The sequence below is a fragment of the Eubalaena glacialis genome, chromosome 14 (assembly GCF_028564815.1).
Source record: "Eubalaena glacialis isolate mEubGla1 chromosome 14, mEubGla1.1.hap2.+ XY, whole genome shotgun sequence".
Lineage (NCBI taxonomy): Eukaryota > Metazoa > Chordata > Mammalia > Artiodactyla > Balaenidae > Eubalaena > Eubalaena glacialis.
In genome coordinates this window covers 83,363,475-83,380,679 of record NC_083729.1, presented here as the reverse complement: position 1 = coordinate 83,380,679, position 17,205 = coordinate 83,363,475, and the positions used below count along the sequence as shown (strand labels likewise).

Below are 17,205 nucleotides of genomic sequence, written 5' to 3'. Positions count from 1 at the left end.
TGAGTGAGCGAATCATGAATCCTTGGGAACTTTTGCTTCACACACTGTGGGCTGACCGATGCCAGCAGTCAGTACAAACATTTCCCTGGTGCACGAGTTGAAGCCCAGTTTATAAGAGGCTGGCCTTCGTGGTTTTAAGTATTTGCTTAGGATGAGTTGATATTCCCAGTGTCCTGTGGGAAACCCAAATTCACTTTGCATTTCCTCTGTTCTCTACCCTGGACCAGATCCCCACGGTTCATGAGTAGAGTTGTGGTTCAACCAGACGGTGATGAAGCAGACCAGCTCCTGGTAGGGGGCTGCTTGGCCACGTGTGCCCGCAGGCCAGGAGTGAGGGCTGTTCAAGGCCCCGTCTGGTGCTGGAGCCAGGGCCTTGAACCCGGGCCTTCGGCACGGGTGTCTGGCTCTCTGCACAGGGCACGATGCTGCTTTTAGTTTGGGCTTTGCGGCCCTTCCTTAGGCGTGAAAATGGTTTGGGAGCTAAAGTTTCTAAAAAATGGAATCAACCATTTCAGTCCAAGAGGGTGTATGTGTTAAAATTAAAACCAGTTGGACACAATGATTCTCGACTATATGAGTCGCTCTGGGAACTTTTTTTTCCCAAAATAAGTCACGTTCCTGGACCAGAGCATGCGTCCCACTCCAGTTCCTAAAACATTTTGATGTAAGTGATTTATAGATTTAGTGAGTGATTTGAGACTTTTTTAACAGAAGCTTGCTTATGTGGAAGGGACCTGTTTTTCTCTTGCAAATGTGTGTCGGCGGGGTCAGGGCGTGCATGTATGGGATGAACCACACTTGACAACCTTAGTTTGGGTGAGTTTGCTGGGGAAGAGAGACTAAAAGAAAGTTTCTTGTTTGTTTTTTCATCCCTTGAGAAATTTCTTAATGCAGAGTAGTCTAGAAGTGAATTCTGGATCTATGCTATGTTAGTATATATTTGAATTCAGACCTCAGTTTTACTTACAGCTGAGCATAAATTCTGCTAAACTGGTCAAAACAACTCACCAACTTAAGGAAATGATTTGGTACGTGGCAGAAGCACATATATTTGTTGATTTAAAGAGAATTCAGTGATATTTAAGGCAGTGGATGAGTGCCCGTGATTCCCTCTTTATCACTGGGCTCGTTTGAAGCTTAGAACTGGGTTTTCTCTGTAAGGAAAGCCTGACACATACAATACACCATGCTTTGTTTTCTCTCTGGTCCTTTTTTCTGATAGTTTGATAGGAATTGTCGGAGTGGAAGGTTCCAGCAGGTGACCCAGGCCAGTCTTGGTCCTTCCTCTGATGCCGTGCAGTCCCCGGGGCAAGTCCCTCCACCTGCCTGGGGACCAGTGTCCTCCTGAATTGGGAGGGTGTTGCAGCCAGTCTGCAGCGGTCAGCGCACTGAAGGGTATCCGGTGTGGGCGGGGTGGGAGTTGCTCTGGATTGGAACGACCTGTTTAGTCGGTATTGCATGGTGGTTTTCTCAGCGCGGGGGTAACCAAACCGTTGCACCCAGGATCTGAGCCCATGAGGTGGTAGAGCTTGGCCAGCAGCTGTGTCTCTGGAGGGGAAAGGGCATCGGGAGGAAGAGGAAGAACCTGAGAACCTGAGCAGATAAGAAGACCTTTGATACCACCAGACCGGACATCTTTCAGTGCAGAATTCTGCACATCTTACACTTGTATCTGCCCTAAGGCAGTGACTCTAGCTTCCATTCTTTTCCTGTGTTGCGGGGGGGGACATGGCACAGCCATGGACAGAACATTTTTGTGGTTTGCAGAGAAGGCCTAGGATCCGCAGCCCCCCACCCCCCGAATTGCCGTGTCGCGCGCGGAGGTTAGGTGGTGGCTTGAACGAGGTCGGTACAGGCTGGTCAGTGGATGAAGGGACTTGGGCTCCAACCATCTTTCTGATTGACCGCCCACGATACCGGTCAGATTCTCTGCTCCCTTTAGCCTTTTGGTTTTCTTATTTTTTACACAGCGTTCAGTTCTTAAACTTCTTTTTATCATTGGGTTTCCTACAAAAGGCTTTGGGGCTGTGTTCACTTGTGTCCCTTTCAGCATAAACGTGCTCTCCAGACGCACAAGCTTTGTGAGTTTTTTAGGGAGAAGTCAGACAGCCCAACTGCAACAGACATATGTTTTGAGGCCAAATATTTAAGCCATCAAATGTCCAAACACAGTGATTCCATCCTTGTGATTATGCAAAATGTGTCTGGAATTGAGGTGTAATGTTTTCTCTCTTGATAACGGTGTGGGATAAAAAGAGGCAGCTGCCTCTTGTGAATTTGTTTTAAGTGGGAAGCTTTCATTATGCCTCATCCTTCTGGTGTGTTATCAGTCACCATATATCTGCGTTAACAGATGAGCGCTTCACTTAGTGCGTTGCCAGTATAAATTTTAACTGCATAAATAAAATTATAGGCTTTTACACGTCTTAATTGGAAAGCTGTTTTGGATGTAGCTTTTCAGGATTCGGTTTTTTGCCCCTTGCCTTGGTCTCCACTATCATCAGGACAAAATAACAGTGATGCTTAAGACCTTCATGTGAACTAAGGAGAAGAGATTTTTCGTCACCTGTTTCCTGCCGCCAGCGTTAAATTTTATAGAGGAAGCCACACACACTCTGTAATCAAAAATTTTTATATTTGTAGTTTAAATTCTCATTTCCTCCCCCAGATCTGATTTTGGGCCAGGAACAACGGAGGGTTACCGAAAGCTAGTGACTTCAAAATTGTTAACACTTTATTTCTAAGGAACGGTCTTAAGTGAATTAACATGTAGAGTTGTGTATTTACAACTTCCCTGGCTGTAACCACTTAGCCAATCCCAATCCAGAATTCACTTCTAGACTACTTTGCATTAACCTTAACCACTTAAGTCTTAACCACTGCCAGGGTTACAGTTTAACCCTGGCAGTGGTTAAGACGCCACATTTCCACTGCAGGGGGTGAGAGTTCTATCCCCGGTCGGGGAACTAAGAGCCCGCGTGCCGCATGGTGTGGCCAAAATAAAATAAAAGGTCTCCAAAAAGCATTTCTCTTTTTGTAGTTTTGCTGGAGTGAGTAGTGAAATAAATTGTCTGGATAGGAATTTGCCTCCACTGTCAGTGGAAGGGTCATGAGGTTGGACTCGTTCCTCTGAATAAGACGGCACAGGCACAGTCAAGTCCTCCGTGATATTCTGGAAGGAATCTAAGACTATGGAAGTAGAGACACAGCTGTCCTGGAGACTGTGGGGCTAGCGTCAGTGTAGGGAAAGCAAGGAACAGTAGTGTCCTGTGTCCTGCTGCCCCCGGCCCAGACCCAGTGCAGACCACGGCCACGCGCTATTCAGAGCATCATGCTTCTGGAGCATCCCGAGGGGGACCAGAGTGGTGATGGAGGGCATCCCCAGGGCTCGTCATACAGGCACATGGAAGGAACTGGTTCCGGACCAGATTTGGGGCACGAGGTGGCAGTTGCATTGATTAAAAAGAGGGGTAATGATTGAGAGGGATCATAGATTGTCTTTGTAGCCCCAGGGGACAGAATCTAGATTGGGATCGGGGTTAGAAGAGAACATTCCAGTTCCAGGAGGGAGAAGTTTGTAGCGCCTAATGCCTATCAGCGAGGACTACAGTGCCTTAGGAAAAGGGGTGCACCAGGCCCAGGGCGGGCGACCAGGCATCATGGTGCAGGAGGCTCCTGCCAGGTCCCCCACCTGGCGAAAGATGCTGGCTTCTGCTGTGACCCAGAGTTAGCCGGGTATGTCCTTGGACATAGACATAAAAACTCGGGATCTGGGTTTGCTCCTGGCCTTGGCTTCTAGAAAATATGTGTGTAGAGGACAGCTCAGGGGAGATGGGTAACTAGGTCTTCTGAGGTTGAAGAAGGCATGACACATTCATCTTAATGCCTTTAGAGTCATATTTTATTGTAGGATACAGTTAAGGTCAAAGGGGGAAGATACGAACACTAGTTTCCAGACTCGTGTCCAGCTTCACAGCCTTGGTTTACTGGCAGTTTCCAAATGGTCAGACTGGAAATTGATCAAAGCAGCTTATTTTGATTCTCTTACTCACGGCCACGTAAAAGCAGTGGGCAATACACATGGGAAGAGTAAGTATGAAAACACCGGCTACATCTCATTCGCTTTCTTAGTTTTGTTTTTTTGTTTTTGTCCTAGCAGCTGTTTATAAAGCACTGTCTTGAATTCATGCAACTGCTCCGGCTTGACCCATGTGTGTACCAGGGAAAAACAGGTTTAGGAACTTCATGAGTACTGATGTTGAATACTATCTCTTTATTTTATTTCTGATCCATTTCATTTTCATCCAGTGGTTCAGTGGAATTGATACAGTATTTATCAAAAAATAAAATGATGGAATTGAGAAATAGTAGACCCAGAAGGGGAGGGTTGTGTGTGTGTGTGTGTGTGTGTGTGTGTGTGTGTGTAATTGGGTTCTGGCTCGTTTGCTTTCTGAGAACCATCAGAGTTGAAGGTGATTTCTGATAGCATTGACTGCAGTCAGTAAACGATAGTAAATGACTGATAGTGAGTTATTATCATGGCAGCGGCCCTCCTTCCGCTGTGGCTGGGAATTCTGGAGCTGCTCAGACAGCTCCGTCACTCAGGTGGGTTTCCTATGGAAACCTTGGCCAGCTGTCTGGTTGCTTCCTTCTTGTAAGCTGTGGATAAATCTCAATTGATAAAGATATTTCTGAAGATAGCCCCGTAAGTAAGGAGACTGTTGGGTTGAATAAACATCCCAGAATTTTTACCTCTCCAAATGAGTGTTGACCTTCAAAGTGGCCACCTGCAAGAGCAGTGCTTCCTCCGAACATTTTTGGAGCATCTCTTTTGGAATTGGCTTAGCCCTGTTTTCAGAGCCAACAAGGAAGGGGTCCTTTATGTCTTTTGGTTCAATCCAGAGTCTCCTCAGGGATAAAGATGGACAGCCCCGAAATGCCAGGAGGAGGGGCTTGCTTTCTGCTCCACAGTCCCTGGTAAGTGCTGGGCAAAGTGAGCACTTATTTGCCTAAGTATTATGTTCTGTGGTGTGTTTAAAATAAAAGCAATAATTTCTTCAAAGTCATACATTCTGCGTCTCTTCAGGGACCAAGAAACCCTTTCTCAGCTCTGAGTTGCATATTGATTCAGAGCTCAGTTCATGTTGATGAGTTGAAAATCTAATCTCAATTCTACCCCAGTATTTGTAGCTCACCGAACATCTGAAAACAGTATAGAGTGAAATGTTTCCGTGGATTTTCGTTTGGTTTCTGGTTCTGCACCTGAAGCTCCAGTAGTGATGTGCTGGGAACTCAAACAGCTGCTGGCCCTGGGACATGAGAGCATCCTGTCCCCAAGGATGATGGCAGTGGTGTGAGCGCACGTGTAAGACACGGTCCCGCCGCCCGCAGGATGGTTCTCGTCATCCGCACAGCAAGCATCCGCACAGCAGCCTGGCCGGGTGTGGAAAGATGGCAGTGAACGTCAGAATGTGACCTCGGCTCCTTTGAACACCTGCCGATCGGAACAGTGGGGTGGAAGCGGTTGGGCGTTCAGGAAAAATCAGAAGGTTTGGCTTGACTGATGTCGAGCTCATTATGCATCGACAATCTTGTTTTTTTTTAATTTTCCCACTCTCGCTGGCGGTGCTACAGAAAGCCCTTTCCGAAAGCCTCAGCCTGATTTCACTATCAGCCACTTAACCACGATATTAATTTTTTTTCAATCGCTGAGCTTTTAAGATTTGGAATTACCCTCTGGGCTGGAAACTAGTTTTGTAGCTGAACCACAACAGTCTGTTAATGCAATACTGCACATCTTTCAGTAACTCAGAGTTCTTTGGCGTTGAAAAAATGTCCTCCTTTCTACCCACCCGGCAGACTGGTATAGAAAAATAGATTAATCATAGACCTCGTGGTTTTTTTGGTTTTGGGGGTTTTTTTTCCTTTAGGAAATCAGGTTACCTGAAATGCTAGATTCTGAAATGCTACATTTCAGAAAATTCTAGCATTGTTTCCAAGAGTTTTGATGAAAATTCAACTAACATATCGCACTTGTGACAGAATTGCCTGTGTCTGACACAGTTGCATTCCAAAGTTTTGATTAGTGGCTTTGGTTAGAAAATCTGGGCCCAGCAAGTTCCCCACCTCAGAATGGTGCTTACAGGATCGGATCCGGCCTAGTGTGGACTTCTGGTTACAGCTTTGGAGTAGTAGCTTTACATTAAGAGCTGTTTATATTTCATTGTGCCTTTTCCTCTTCCCTCCCCTCTCCTGTTTTAGCACCAGGTTTATGGCATGAAATGCTTTCTTAAATGCTGAAACTACATTTTCTGTGGGTGAAGATACACCTCATCACAGTTTCCCCTTTGAAGTTCTTATGTTTATGTAAAATTGCCTTAGTTAAAAATGTGATCTAAGTAATAAGAGCTTTTGTTTCAAATAAAGACCCATTTTATTGATCAGGTATCAATATTTACGGCTGTTAAGCACATTGCGGAGAGCATAATAAAATGTTTATGTTTGATGCTTATCTGTCTTACAGGCTAGAGATATAAATGTAAATGATCTTTTGGTAAGTGGATTATATTAGCGTGGGAGCAGGCAGATTGGGTATCTAGAAAGGATTGTAGGAGTGAGGGTGTGTTTTTTTTTTTATTATCCCCTGCCCTTGAACCCCACCAGCTCCAGGTTCACCTTCGGAAGACCGAGCCATGGATCCCTTCCGCATCGTGGTGGTTCGTGCTCTGGGTCACTGGGGGGCAGAATTCAGCAAACTGGTGATAAAGGGAATAAAAACCTTAATTCTGGCTCCGACCAGTGCGGCCATGGGGCTGACAAGCAAATTCTCGGGTCAGCCAGACCCCATTCTTAGTCCTGCTAGGTTCTCACGTGACATGAGACCACATGAGACAGACACCAACATTAAACTAGTGATGAAGTTAAGGAAAAGCCCCCGGCCCCCCCTCACCACCAAAAGGAGATATTTTGTTACTTGAGAAATAATCTTTGAAATTTAAGTGGCAAAAATCCACTGTATTAACTGAGATTAAGGCCACCCTTTTAAAATATAGGAATAGGATGCCTTTGAAAATACTCAAAATAGAATTTTTATCTTACGATCTTACCTTAAAACCAATACTCTCTGTATTTATGGGCTAGGTTGTATTGCAGGGTGAATGTTGGTCATTAATTTTAGGTTTATGCAAGGAATAAGAACAGTATTTGCTTCTCAAAAAAACTCCAATTCTTAAAGCCAAGTGGTGATAGCTTCTGTGTTAGGGTAGTCCAGACACATCAGTCTCCTTTGCAAACGTTAATTTATATTGTATGTTACTATTCTGTAGAAACTTCAAAAAATATATATACCTAAGCACAGTTGCTAGCTCTCTTACTGATCTGTTTTATCAGTTAGTGTATGCTAAGCCTGGTCTAACCAGTTATCTTTGGCTAATACAACTGTCCCGACTCCTGAATGTTCTCCAAAGACACACGTCTGGGCCCCAGAACTGATCCGTGGTTTCTTCCTCCTGCTCAGGATTTCTCAGGGCCTGGTCTGTGGACCGTCTGCCCAAGAGTTTGTAGGAGTACAGCCTCCAGGGCTTCACTGCCAGACCACGGGGATGTGTTTCTCTCTGTGCATTTATTGAAGCTAGCAGTTAGCTATGGAACTCTTCTTTCTGTAGAAGAAACATCTGCTTATCTTCTTCCCCCACAAACAGCAGGGCATTTATCTCTAAGATGAACAAGTTGGATCTGGCCCCCAATGTTCTACATGTCCTTCTCAGCTGCTGGCCAGGTTGATGCAGTCACTAGGTGCTCATTTTGATGTGCACCGGCTCCCATGGTGGTGCTTCTGGCCGTCAGCCCTCCTGTGAGCCAGACAGAACTTTCTAAACCACATAGGTAAGTGAGGGTGTTAAATAGAATTAAGTAGACTTCACCTGCAGGTTGGGGGAAATTAACCGGGGGAGTTAACTTCGTTTCATGTTATAAGAATATAAGGTATGAGTATCCTTGTCCAGAAGAAGTTTATCATTTAGTTGAAGTTTAGCATTTAATCTGCAGGGATGTAAGCTCTTGGGAGCAGGGCTTGGGCGTCTTTGGTTGCTGTACCCAGACCATCTCCTGAGCAGTGTCTGGCTCATGGGCATTCATATTCATTGGGTAAATTAGTGAGTATCTTGACTTACTAAACTCTGGGTAACTTGCCAACAGTTTTTACCAGTCTGTCATCTTTGTAAATTACACAGTCTAGATTTCACAGATTTTCTTTGGATAATTGGCATTTTCTGCATTTCTGACTCTAGGATTGAAGGCAGATTTACTCTCTGAAAGAGAGCCAAGCGTAGTGAGAAATGAGTGGGGCTCTGGAGCCCAGGAGAGGTGGGTGACAGGGGTTCTGAGCGACCACGTGGCATCCTGTGTGCTGGTCTGGTCACTTGTATCTGTGGATACATGCGTCTCCCTGAGATAACTCTGCAGGTGATGACCACAGTGATCATTCTAAGAAAAGAGGCTTTCCTTTCCCTCCAGGGTGAGTTAACTTTGTAACAACAGCTGCTAAAGTCAGGGAAAGAGCACTTGATTGGCTGATAGTATAAAAAGATAGTAATGATTTGGTACCTGTGATGGACAAAATCCTAAAAGCACTGCAAACCCAGGAGACGGGAGTGAACTACTACAGACCACTTGGCATCACATATACCCTGAAATTCTGTTTTCTGCCGGTTTAGCTACTTAAAATTTAATTTTAATAGGCTTGTAGAGAGTAACGATAGAACTTGTGACAGAGGTACAGCCAACGCAGTTTTCTGTGTGGTTGGAGGGGGTATTCAGGGGACATGCCTGGCTTATCCCAAAAGTTTCCTGTCATCAGCCTTTGTGCTCGTCACCAGGCGTCCTTGGGGAATCTCCCCTCTGGCTCGTTGCCAGCACAGATGATTCTGGAGAGGATGCACGTGTGTTCTTTGTTCAGTGCCCCCACGCCTGTGCACGCACACGCACGCACACACACGAGCGCACACACACACACAGGACACCCTGCCTCTCAGCCTTTGTGGGATCGTCGTTCATTTCTCTTGGGTGAGGGCCGGGGGACAGAGAAGTTGGGGCAAGAGATTGAGAAGACTTGGTAAAAACTCAAAAAAGAGTTCACTTTTAAGTGCTTTTGTAGACCTAGGAACCAACATCACCTTTATTTGCAACGATAAATAAAACTCTTAATACAACATACACAATTTTTTTTTTACAGAAATACAAAACAGGAAGCTATATTCATGTTATGGCAAAATCTGATTATCATAGGTGTTCAAATTTTTCGCTGTGGTTAAAACATAACACGTGTGTTTAATTGCCAGTAGAGTGTGCTCCTTTTAACAGGAAGTTAGTGTAAGCCGCATGTGAATAGCAGTTGAAATCCAATAATCTCATCTCTTTTCCTGTTACCCGTGTTACCCAGCTGTTCTCTGAGTGTGGAGAACACTTTTCCTCGTGGTACTTGGAGAATATCATCTTCCTGATGCTCGGTGGATCTTTGGACAACTCACATTTTTGTGCTCCATTTTTGGCCATCACGTGGCTTTGAAATGGGCTCATTAACCAACGGCTGAATGTACTGGGTGTGGATGGGAGTGACAGCTTAATGAAAGGGTGAACCTCCCTCTTTTTTTCTCCTTTCAAAAAAGCCTTTGCTCTTACACCCAAAACATTTCCTCTCTCCATGTGGTGTTTGCAGACTTGAGGCCATCTTTATTGGCTGCATTAATATCGAAACAAAACATGCAATTATGCTTTAATTTGGCCCCTTGGTGGCACTTGTGCAGACTGGCTGTGTATCACTGCACCTCCTTCCATGGAAACAAGCTCATTCATTTCTCAGGTTTTCACTGACTTTGCTTTGAATACAACCATTTCATATTCCTCGATGACGTGTGACATTTTCCTAGGAATTTTACCTTGCCTTAAGATCAAAATATAATAGTTATTTTACGGGCAGCCTAAATTTTTACATTCTCATATGTTTCGAGGCTATTTCTTGGGCGGTATCGATTGTGCCGTTTTTGTGTTAGTTTGCCTTCTCGAAATGGAAGTATGTAATTCACTAGCCAGGAGATTTTTAAATTTGGCAATTCTGAATCTCCAGTTGTTGTTGAAAAGGAAATTACTCTGTATTCCTTATTCATGAACTAGAGTTACGTAGCAGAGCCTGCCACCATAATCTCGAATGCATGATTGTAGCTCTTGAAGTTAGGGAGCGTCCCAAAACATGAAAGTGTGTGTGAGATGGGCTTGCTTCTAGAAACTGACCTTTGGGACTTTCTAAATGATCTATGGAAAACAATGTGATTTTTGTTCTGTTTGTTCTGATGCAGCTTCCATGAGGCAGTCTCAGGCTGTACCTGCAGATATGCGTCCGGAGATATGGATTGCGCAAGAGTTGCGGCGTATTGGAGACGAATTTAATGCATATTACCCAAGGAGGGTAATGATGTTTTCTTTACCCCCTTTCTCCCTCACACCCTACCTCTCCCTGCCATTTAAAAAGAAAAGAAAAGAAAAGACTAGTAATAATCCTGTGCCTATGTGTGACCTACCATTCTTCCTCCTTTCCCATTTTCCATTTGTTTTATGGCTGAATGTAAGTGGTGGCCATTAGACAAAATCCAAGGCCGACCAAGGGGTGGTAGGAGCACAAACCTTAAATCCTCCATGCTTGAAAAAAAAGGGATTATGTATATGCTTTGAAATTTTCCCATATAAATATTAACATAGTCTTCAAGCCAGAGAGGGAGTTTCAGCTCTCCCTGGAGGCAGTTTGGGTCAAAAGTAAAGAAATTTTTAAATTTCCATCTTCACTCAGCCAAAGGGAACGATGCCAGCTCTAAAGTAAAAGTCTCCCCCTGTGATTTGCCAGGCAGTGAGTCAGAGCAGGGGAGCCTCTCTGTCATTCCAGCCCCCACTGCTGTCCTTGGTGTTCATTTATTGAAATGTTATTAGGAGGCCAATAATTAATAGCCTGTAATTTGGGGTATAAAAATTTTACACCTCAAATTGAGTGCCACTGGGATTTTTGAGGTGTGCTGTTGGGTAAAAAAAAAAAAAAAAAATTCAGCCTTAGATCTTACTCTGCAGGCACAGAGTGTATTTTGTTTTGCCCAGTGGCAATATATGTTACCATTTGGACACCTTATTCCCATGGAAGACATTTTAAAATGTGTAGGGTTTAACTCAGGGAGTTAGGCTCTTATGAGCATGTGTGACTACTTCCTGTAGGGGTACACCAGCAAATGTGCGAGAGAATGTGATTTTGGCTTGCTTACCTTTTTTCTGGCAACCATGTATGAAGGTATTTCTGTTGATTTATCCAAAAGGAAGCACTTAACAATTATTTTCTACAAAATAAGATTTAATATCATTCTTTCTTACTCTGTTACTTTTCATCTGACTCCTTCTCTTCCAAACATTATTGTTTCACATGAATACTTTTTAAAGATATTTTTTTCTTTCTTTTTTCTTCTGGAGGGAGTTTATGCTTAGGACCCCCCAATATTTCTGTCCTGCTTTAAATGTTAGTCTCTTTTGTAGCTAGCTGTTGCTTAGTAAACAGATGTTACCTGTAAATTGCCTTCAATCAGTCTTGTTTTCCTGTTATATACAATGCCTTTTAAGCTTTTTTAAACATACATGGAGATGTTTTCCCATTACAAGAGAGTCTTTTCATTTCTTCAGTATAGAATCTCCATAAGGGAGTTAGGGACTTTCAGAAAACTCACACTGGATCCTCTTCATACCTTCTATAGGGTGTGTATGTGTGTGTTTGATGGGAAATGTGCTATCGTGTGATTCTGTCATTAAACGGGAAATGTCACATGGACGAACGGGCTCTGGAATTTCTTGTGATACTGGGTCTAGCTGACAGAATGCCTGGCAGCCTACACCTGACGGGGACCCGCTCACAGAACATAAATTCCCTCTCAGCCTAGATCTGAAATGGCAATCACTTTGGCAAGGTGGGTTGTTTTGTAATTTGCCACAGCAGTTACCGTTCCCCTAGTTCTTCTGCCTCGGTTTCGCTGGTGGGGTTTCGGGGTTCCTGTACGTGTGGACTCAGCTCTCCCGTTTGACTAGGAGACAGTGGTCAGAAACAGGGCCCTAGGATATTCGGGACGTCGGTCCCTTCAAGAGGGTAGGCTGAATACATCCAGTCCTGATTCTGGAATGTGTCACGAATCCAGCAGGAAGAGGTCACTTCTGACGGCTATGGCGGCTTCTCAGGGTGAGCCTGGGCCGTGAACTGACCGGCACGCTGGGCCTGCCACCTCCCCATCCCATCTCGAAGCGGGTGGTAGAGGTCCTTAGGGCTCCAGGTCTGGCTTGGATGGGGCTCCCCAGGAGAAGTGAGGCTGCCGGGCTCTGGTGCCTTCAGAGTCCGGGGAGCTCTGGACACCGAGATGAGTCAGCACAGCTCCATCCTCAGGGGGTTGGATCAGAACCTTTGGCCAGAGAGCCAGATGTGTTTAAGAAGGTTTTGCAAAAGTTTCTCTTTAAACTTACATGAAGTATCAATGACTCCATGACTGGCGTGAAGTATCAGTGACTCTGCAGAGCTTTCCCCCGAGCCTGCCTGGATGGGTCTGGCTGATGCATCTCTGTGGTGGCCCCGAATGGTCGGTGGTGAGACATGGGCTAGGGTGGCAGGGGGTTGGAGCACAGCCATGCCCACACGTAGGCTGCCGAGGTGGGGGACAGTTCAGATCACGTGCATAGGAGACACAGGCCATCGGGTGGTCTTCATCACCAAGCCTCTCCCGTGCAGGTGGGAGAAGAGCCTCTCACGGTTCACACCCCGCCTCCCCACCGTGCTCCCAGTGTTATTACACGGTTTAATGTTGAAGGTGCTCATATCTGTTTTTTCAAATGAGCTGTAACCTGTTTGTTCTCAGTGCTTTGGGTAGGATAAATAGAATGAGTCTCATTGCAGTATTTCGCAATATTTTGTAATCGTGAACCTTATTTGGCATCTCTTAAAAAAGAACCAATGCAAAAATGCAGTCGCTAATCATTGAAAGGACTCTAGCTTTCTAAGAAGGCTGGAATATCGGGGGAGGAGTAGGGACAGACTCTAGCTTATAACCTCATTTTTCGAAAACGAAACAAACATATTCTCCAGGTCTTGTAAACAGCCAGTTCAAAACAGCAGACTCTGAAACTCGGGATAGTGACACAGTGACCCCAGGGCCGCAGACGCCTGTCTTAAGAGTTGGCGGATTCAAAACAGTCCATTGTCTGCAGTCACACTGATGGGCCATTGTTGAATATTGGGGGTGGAAATCTGGGGAGGAAATGGGAGGGATTTTGCTTCCAAGTTACGCGCTTGTCTGTCCGGGGAGGTGTCCCTTCTTGGCAAGCAGAGTCCGTCGCCGCGCTGCTTTATGGTGGATCGGAGCCTTTTAAATATTCGGTGTCTCTACTTGCTTAATACTGTTACAGTACGTTTTGTAAAGTGTTGGTCTTTTGTTGCCATGAGCCTTGCGAAGCCTGACAGGATATTTTCCCGTTTTTTCAGTTAGAGCAATAGAGGAAGTTGTCGTGTAGTTGTCATGTGCTCAGTGCACTTGAGGGCAGTGGGGAAGCATATGAGACGGAGCTGTGGAGTCTGAATCCTTGAAGCAGGAGGTGAGAGAGGCACAGGTGAGCGCAAAGCCCCGGTGCATGTTCCCTTCTCCTTTTGTGACTCGGTGGGTGTCATTGCCCCAAACGAACCCTGCCAGGGCAGGGCAACCCGCCCCTCTACCTGATGGGAGTTTTACTGCTCCAAGTCTGCTGTATTTTTGTAACTTTCTGTTTTGAAATAATTGCAGACTTCTACGCCAGAGTTGCAAGAATGGTACAAAGACCCCTCTTGTATCTGCCACCCGAGTCCCCTGCTGTTAACATTCTGCCATGTTTGCTCTAACGTCCTGCCTCCTTGTACCTACCTGTGTGCAAACTATTTTCTGAACTATTCGAGAACAAGCTGCAGGCACGATACTCCTTTACTCTTAATTACTCTTAAATTCATCAGCGTGTCCTTCCTAAGAATAAGCGTATTCTCTTGTGCAACCGCAGAGTGATTGGGAAATTAACAACGTGGCAGTACTGTTGTGTCATCTGTGGGTCTTATGCAGACTTCGCCAGTTGTCCCAACAGTGTGACATTGTGTCCTCCTCCATGCATCGTATCGGGAGGCACAGGGTGTCAGTTTGTCCTGTTCCTGGGACTCTGGTCAGAGGTGGTGTCTTCCACTACAAAGTCAGTACTTTTCCATTTGTCATAGAAGAAAAGTGTGTATAAATGAGGAAGAACTTCCCTTTCTCCCCTGTGTTTATTTCGTTTGTCAACTTTAGTTCATGGGTCCGTGTTTAGTTCTACAGGTTATTATGCGTCCCTCTCGATACTTAATGCTCAGATTGTCACAGATTTGGCCAGTGGCAGCCCCGTGGTGCGTCTCCACCATGTCATTAGGCATTAAAGTGCTGTAGCAGCCTAGGCACACGTAGAGCATGTAGTGGGACAAAACCCAAGGGTACAGAGAAGTGGTGGAGCTCTGGGATTCATTGCTGGCTGACCTGCAACCATACGGTGTCCTGGCTCCATAGCTCCCCGTGTCCAGCTCTGTGAGATTCCGGGGAGGGAGGGCGAGGGCTCTCGGGGAACACCGGGCAGCCAGGGACGTCAGCGGGGAAACTGCATCTCTCTCGGGGGCTTTCTGAAGAGGGCAAGCAGCTGGCTGGGAGCCGCGGTGCAGCGGCATCTGTGTGTGTTGCAGCAGCTGGCACCTTGATGCCTCCTCTTCCCCGTGGGTGGGGGCCTCCACCCAGGCAGCCAGCTTTCCTGTTGTTCTTGATAGCCTCTGCTGGCTTCTTTCACAATTCAGAAATTGCGTGAGTGCAAGTCCAGGTCCCATCTGCTGGAGGGAGCGTCAGCAAGTGTGGGCTCCGGTCCCCTGCAGGCGTGGGATGCCGTGTGCTCATCGCTGGTTCTTGGGGATGGTGTCCAGTTGGATGGGATTCTTGGCCCTGGCTGCGGTCGCAGTCTGAGGCCGTGGAGAGGGTGCTAGACCCTTGAGAACGTGAAGACACGTGCTCTTGGGGTGATCAGCCCCATTCTCTAACCAGCGTGCCCTGGCTCCCCCCTGCCCCCAGTACCGAGGCTGGGATCACTCACCTTCTTGCCTTGCCATCAGCTTGTCCAGACTAAGTCTTGGTTAGCTGTGGCATGGGGATGTCCCGGTGGGGAGCTGCAGTGGACAGCAGTACGCGATGCTAGGACAGGCTCTCTAGAAGGGCCAAGAAGTAGATGAAAACCCTTTCATTGTTTGATCACAAGAGACAGTGTATCTTTTGTTCACACTGCCTGCCTCCTACTTCTCTCCTGGGCGTGTGCAGGCATGAATTGACCGAACGACACAGAGGGAAGTGTAGCCCTGAACCAGACAAAGTAGAGAAGAAAAGGTGGCTTGCAGGCTGGTTCTGAGGGAAACAACAGTTTAATTGGTGTCAACACATTAGCATTTTCATATAAGTTGACCCTCGAACATCAAAGGGGCTCTGGGCGCCGACCCTCCTTGGAGTCAAAAATCCACGCACTGCCATCCCTGCCTCAAGACAAAGGAATTGATAAATGACTCACCCAAGGGCAGGAAGCTGAAACTGTTTGGACAGAATCAGGACTCAAACCCTAGTCCTTTTGATTCCACATACTGTGATCTCTAATTGAACACAAACTTTTCCCCCCACTTCGCTAATTTAAAGATCTGTAAAATGAAACAGGTACCATATTGAAAAAAATCCGTGTGTAAGTGAACCTGCACAGTTCAAACCGTATTGTTCAAGGGTCACCTGTACTATATGTGAACTTGAAATCTGTATGTGTTGTCTTTCCTAACAAGTGAAATGCCCTGTGCTGTTTGATCCTCGTTTTCGGAAGGGGTATTCTTCTATAGATGGTCTTCTGTAGCTAGTGGACAGGGAGAGGTCAAAATTGTAGCTTGTTTGGTAATAGCATAAACCATACTTACATCCAGAGATGCATGTTCTCAGACGGCCCTTTTTGAGGCCTTCATTAATCACATGTTGGAGTTTAACAAAATAAGACGCTTTCTATTACTGTCTGAGAAAAGAATAATGAAAAATCTGCATATCAAACATTAAAACTGGGCCCATCCTATCTCATGAGATGATGCCCCACATTTGTCTCACACAGGTTGATAGAATGACAGTTTTCGTAGCACAGCCAGCTGTGAGCAGGATAAACTGATGCCTGCCATTTATTTGGGATACAGTTTTCAGGTTTAATGAGTGTCTTCCTTGGAGTTGGATAAGGCAGTTGTGGTCTTAAGAGCCTTGCACACCTGTCTGACACATGCCATATCCATACCACACGAACAATGACAAGACGAAGAGAATGAGCCCATCACGGAGACGCCAGAGCCTGTGAGAGAGAAGAGCCTCCCTCCTGTGACATCAGCTCTGCTGTGTTTCCCTGAGACCTTCCCCGAGAGCATGGGGTTCAGATTATCTCCATGGAGACCGTGGCTGTGGAGGGCTGAACGAGGGCTTTCCATGACTTGTGGAGGATAAAGGGTGATCTCGTAGGAAGATGCAGCTCACAGACAATTGCAAGGACCTTGGGGTCAGACTCCGTCTGTCCACCTTCAGGAGCCCCATTTTCGGTCAGTCTCTTAGGGATGTAGTGACGATTAAACCAAAGCATTTAGAGATGCATCTAGAAAATGCTGTCCATCATCCCTTGCTACCATCCTTCTGTTTTCTCTCACTTTGAACTGTAGTTGAGACTTTTCTCCATCGGTCTTTAAGCTTTGGATAGAGAGATACTAGTAACTTTGTTCACCTGTGTGTCTGCTAAGTACCCAGCTTGTTAAAGGAAATGTCGGGGGGGGGACCCCCGGGGGCGGGGGGTGGGGAACCCGGACGTGCTGTGTCTGTCTGGGTTACACAGATGTGAGCCGAGGTTGAGGCGCTGGTGTGTGTGTGAATGGCTGGGTGGGCACCGAGCTGGATGTGGCTTGTGTGCTCGCTCACACCGCCCGCGAGGGCACCGTCGGGCTGTGGCAGGTGGGCACACCTGCATGGCTGCCTGGCCCTTGGGGCACCGGAGCCCATCAACACGTAACCATTTGGAGATGCAGGTGCCTGGAGGGGGACTTCAGAGAGGTCGAGCTGG

The 17,205-nt window shown here is 46.2% G+C and overlaps 1 protein-coding gene across 6 annotated transcripts in view; it reads left to right on the top strand.

The window, feature by feature from the left end:
• Positions 1 to 17,205, top strand: part of BCL2L11 (BCL2 like 11) — a 41,711-nt gene that overhangs the window by 17,902 nt on the left and 6,604 nt on the right. For 4 of the 6 annotated variants that reach the window (XM_061210487.1, XM_061210486.1, XM_061210483.1 and 1 more), the window contains one exon: positions 10,353 to 10,462. The exons of 1 other annotated variant lie outside the window; for it this stretch is intronic. In XM_061210487.1, the coding sequence (XP_061066470.1) occupies positions 10,353 to 10,462 (110 nt within the window). Of the gene's footprint in view, positions 1 to 10,352; positions 10,463 to 13,546; positions 13,672 to 17,205 lie in introns of all 6 variants that reach the window. One more of the 6 variants, XR_009703700.1, reaches the window with a different exon arrangement.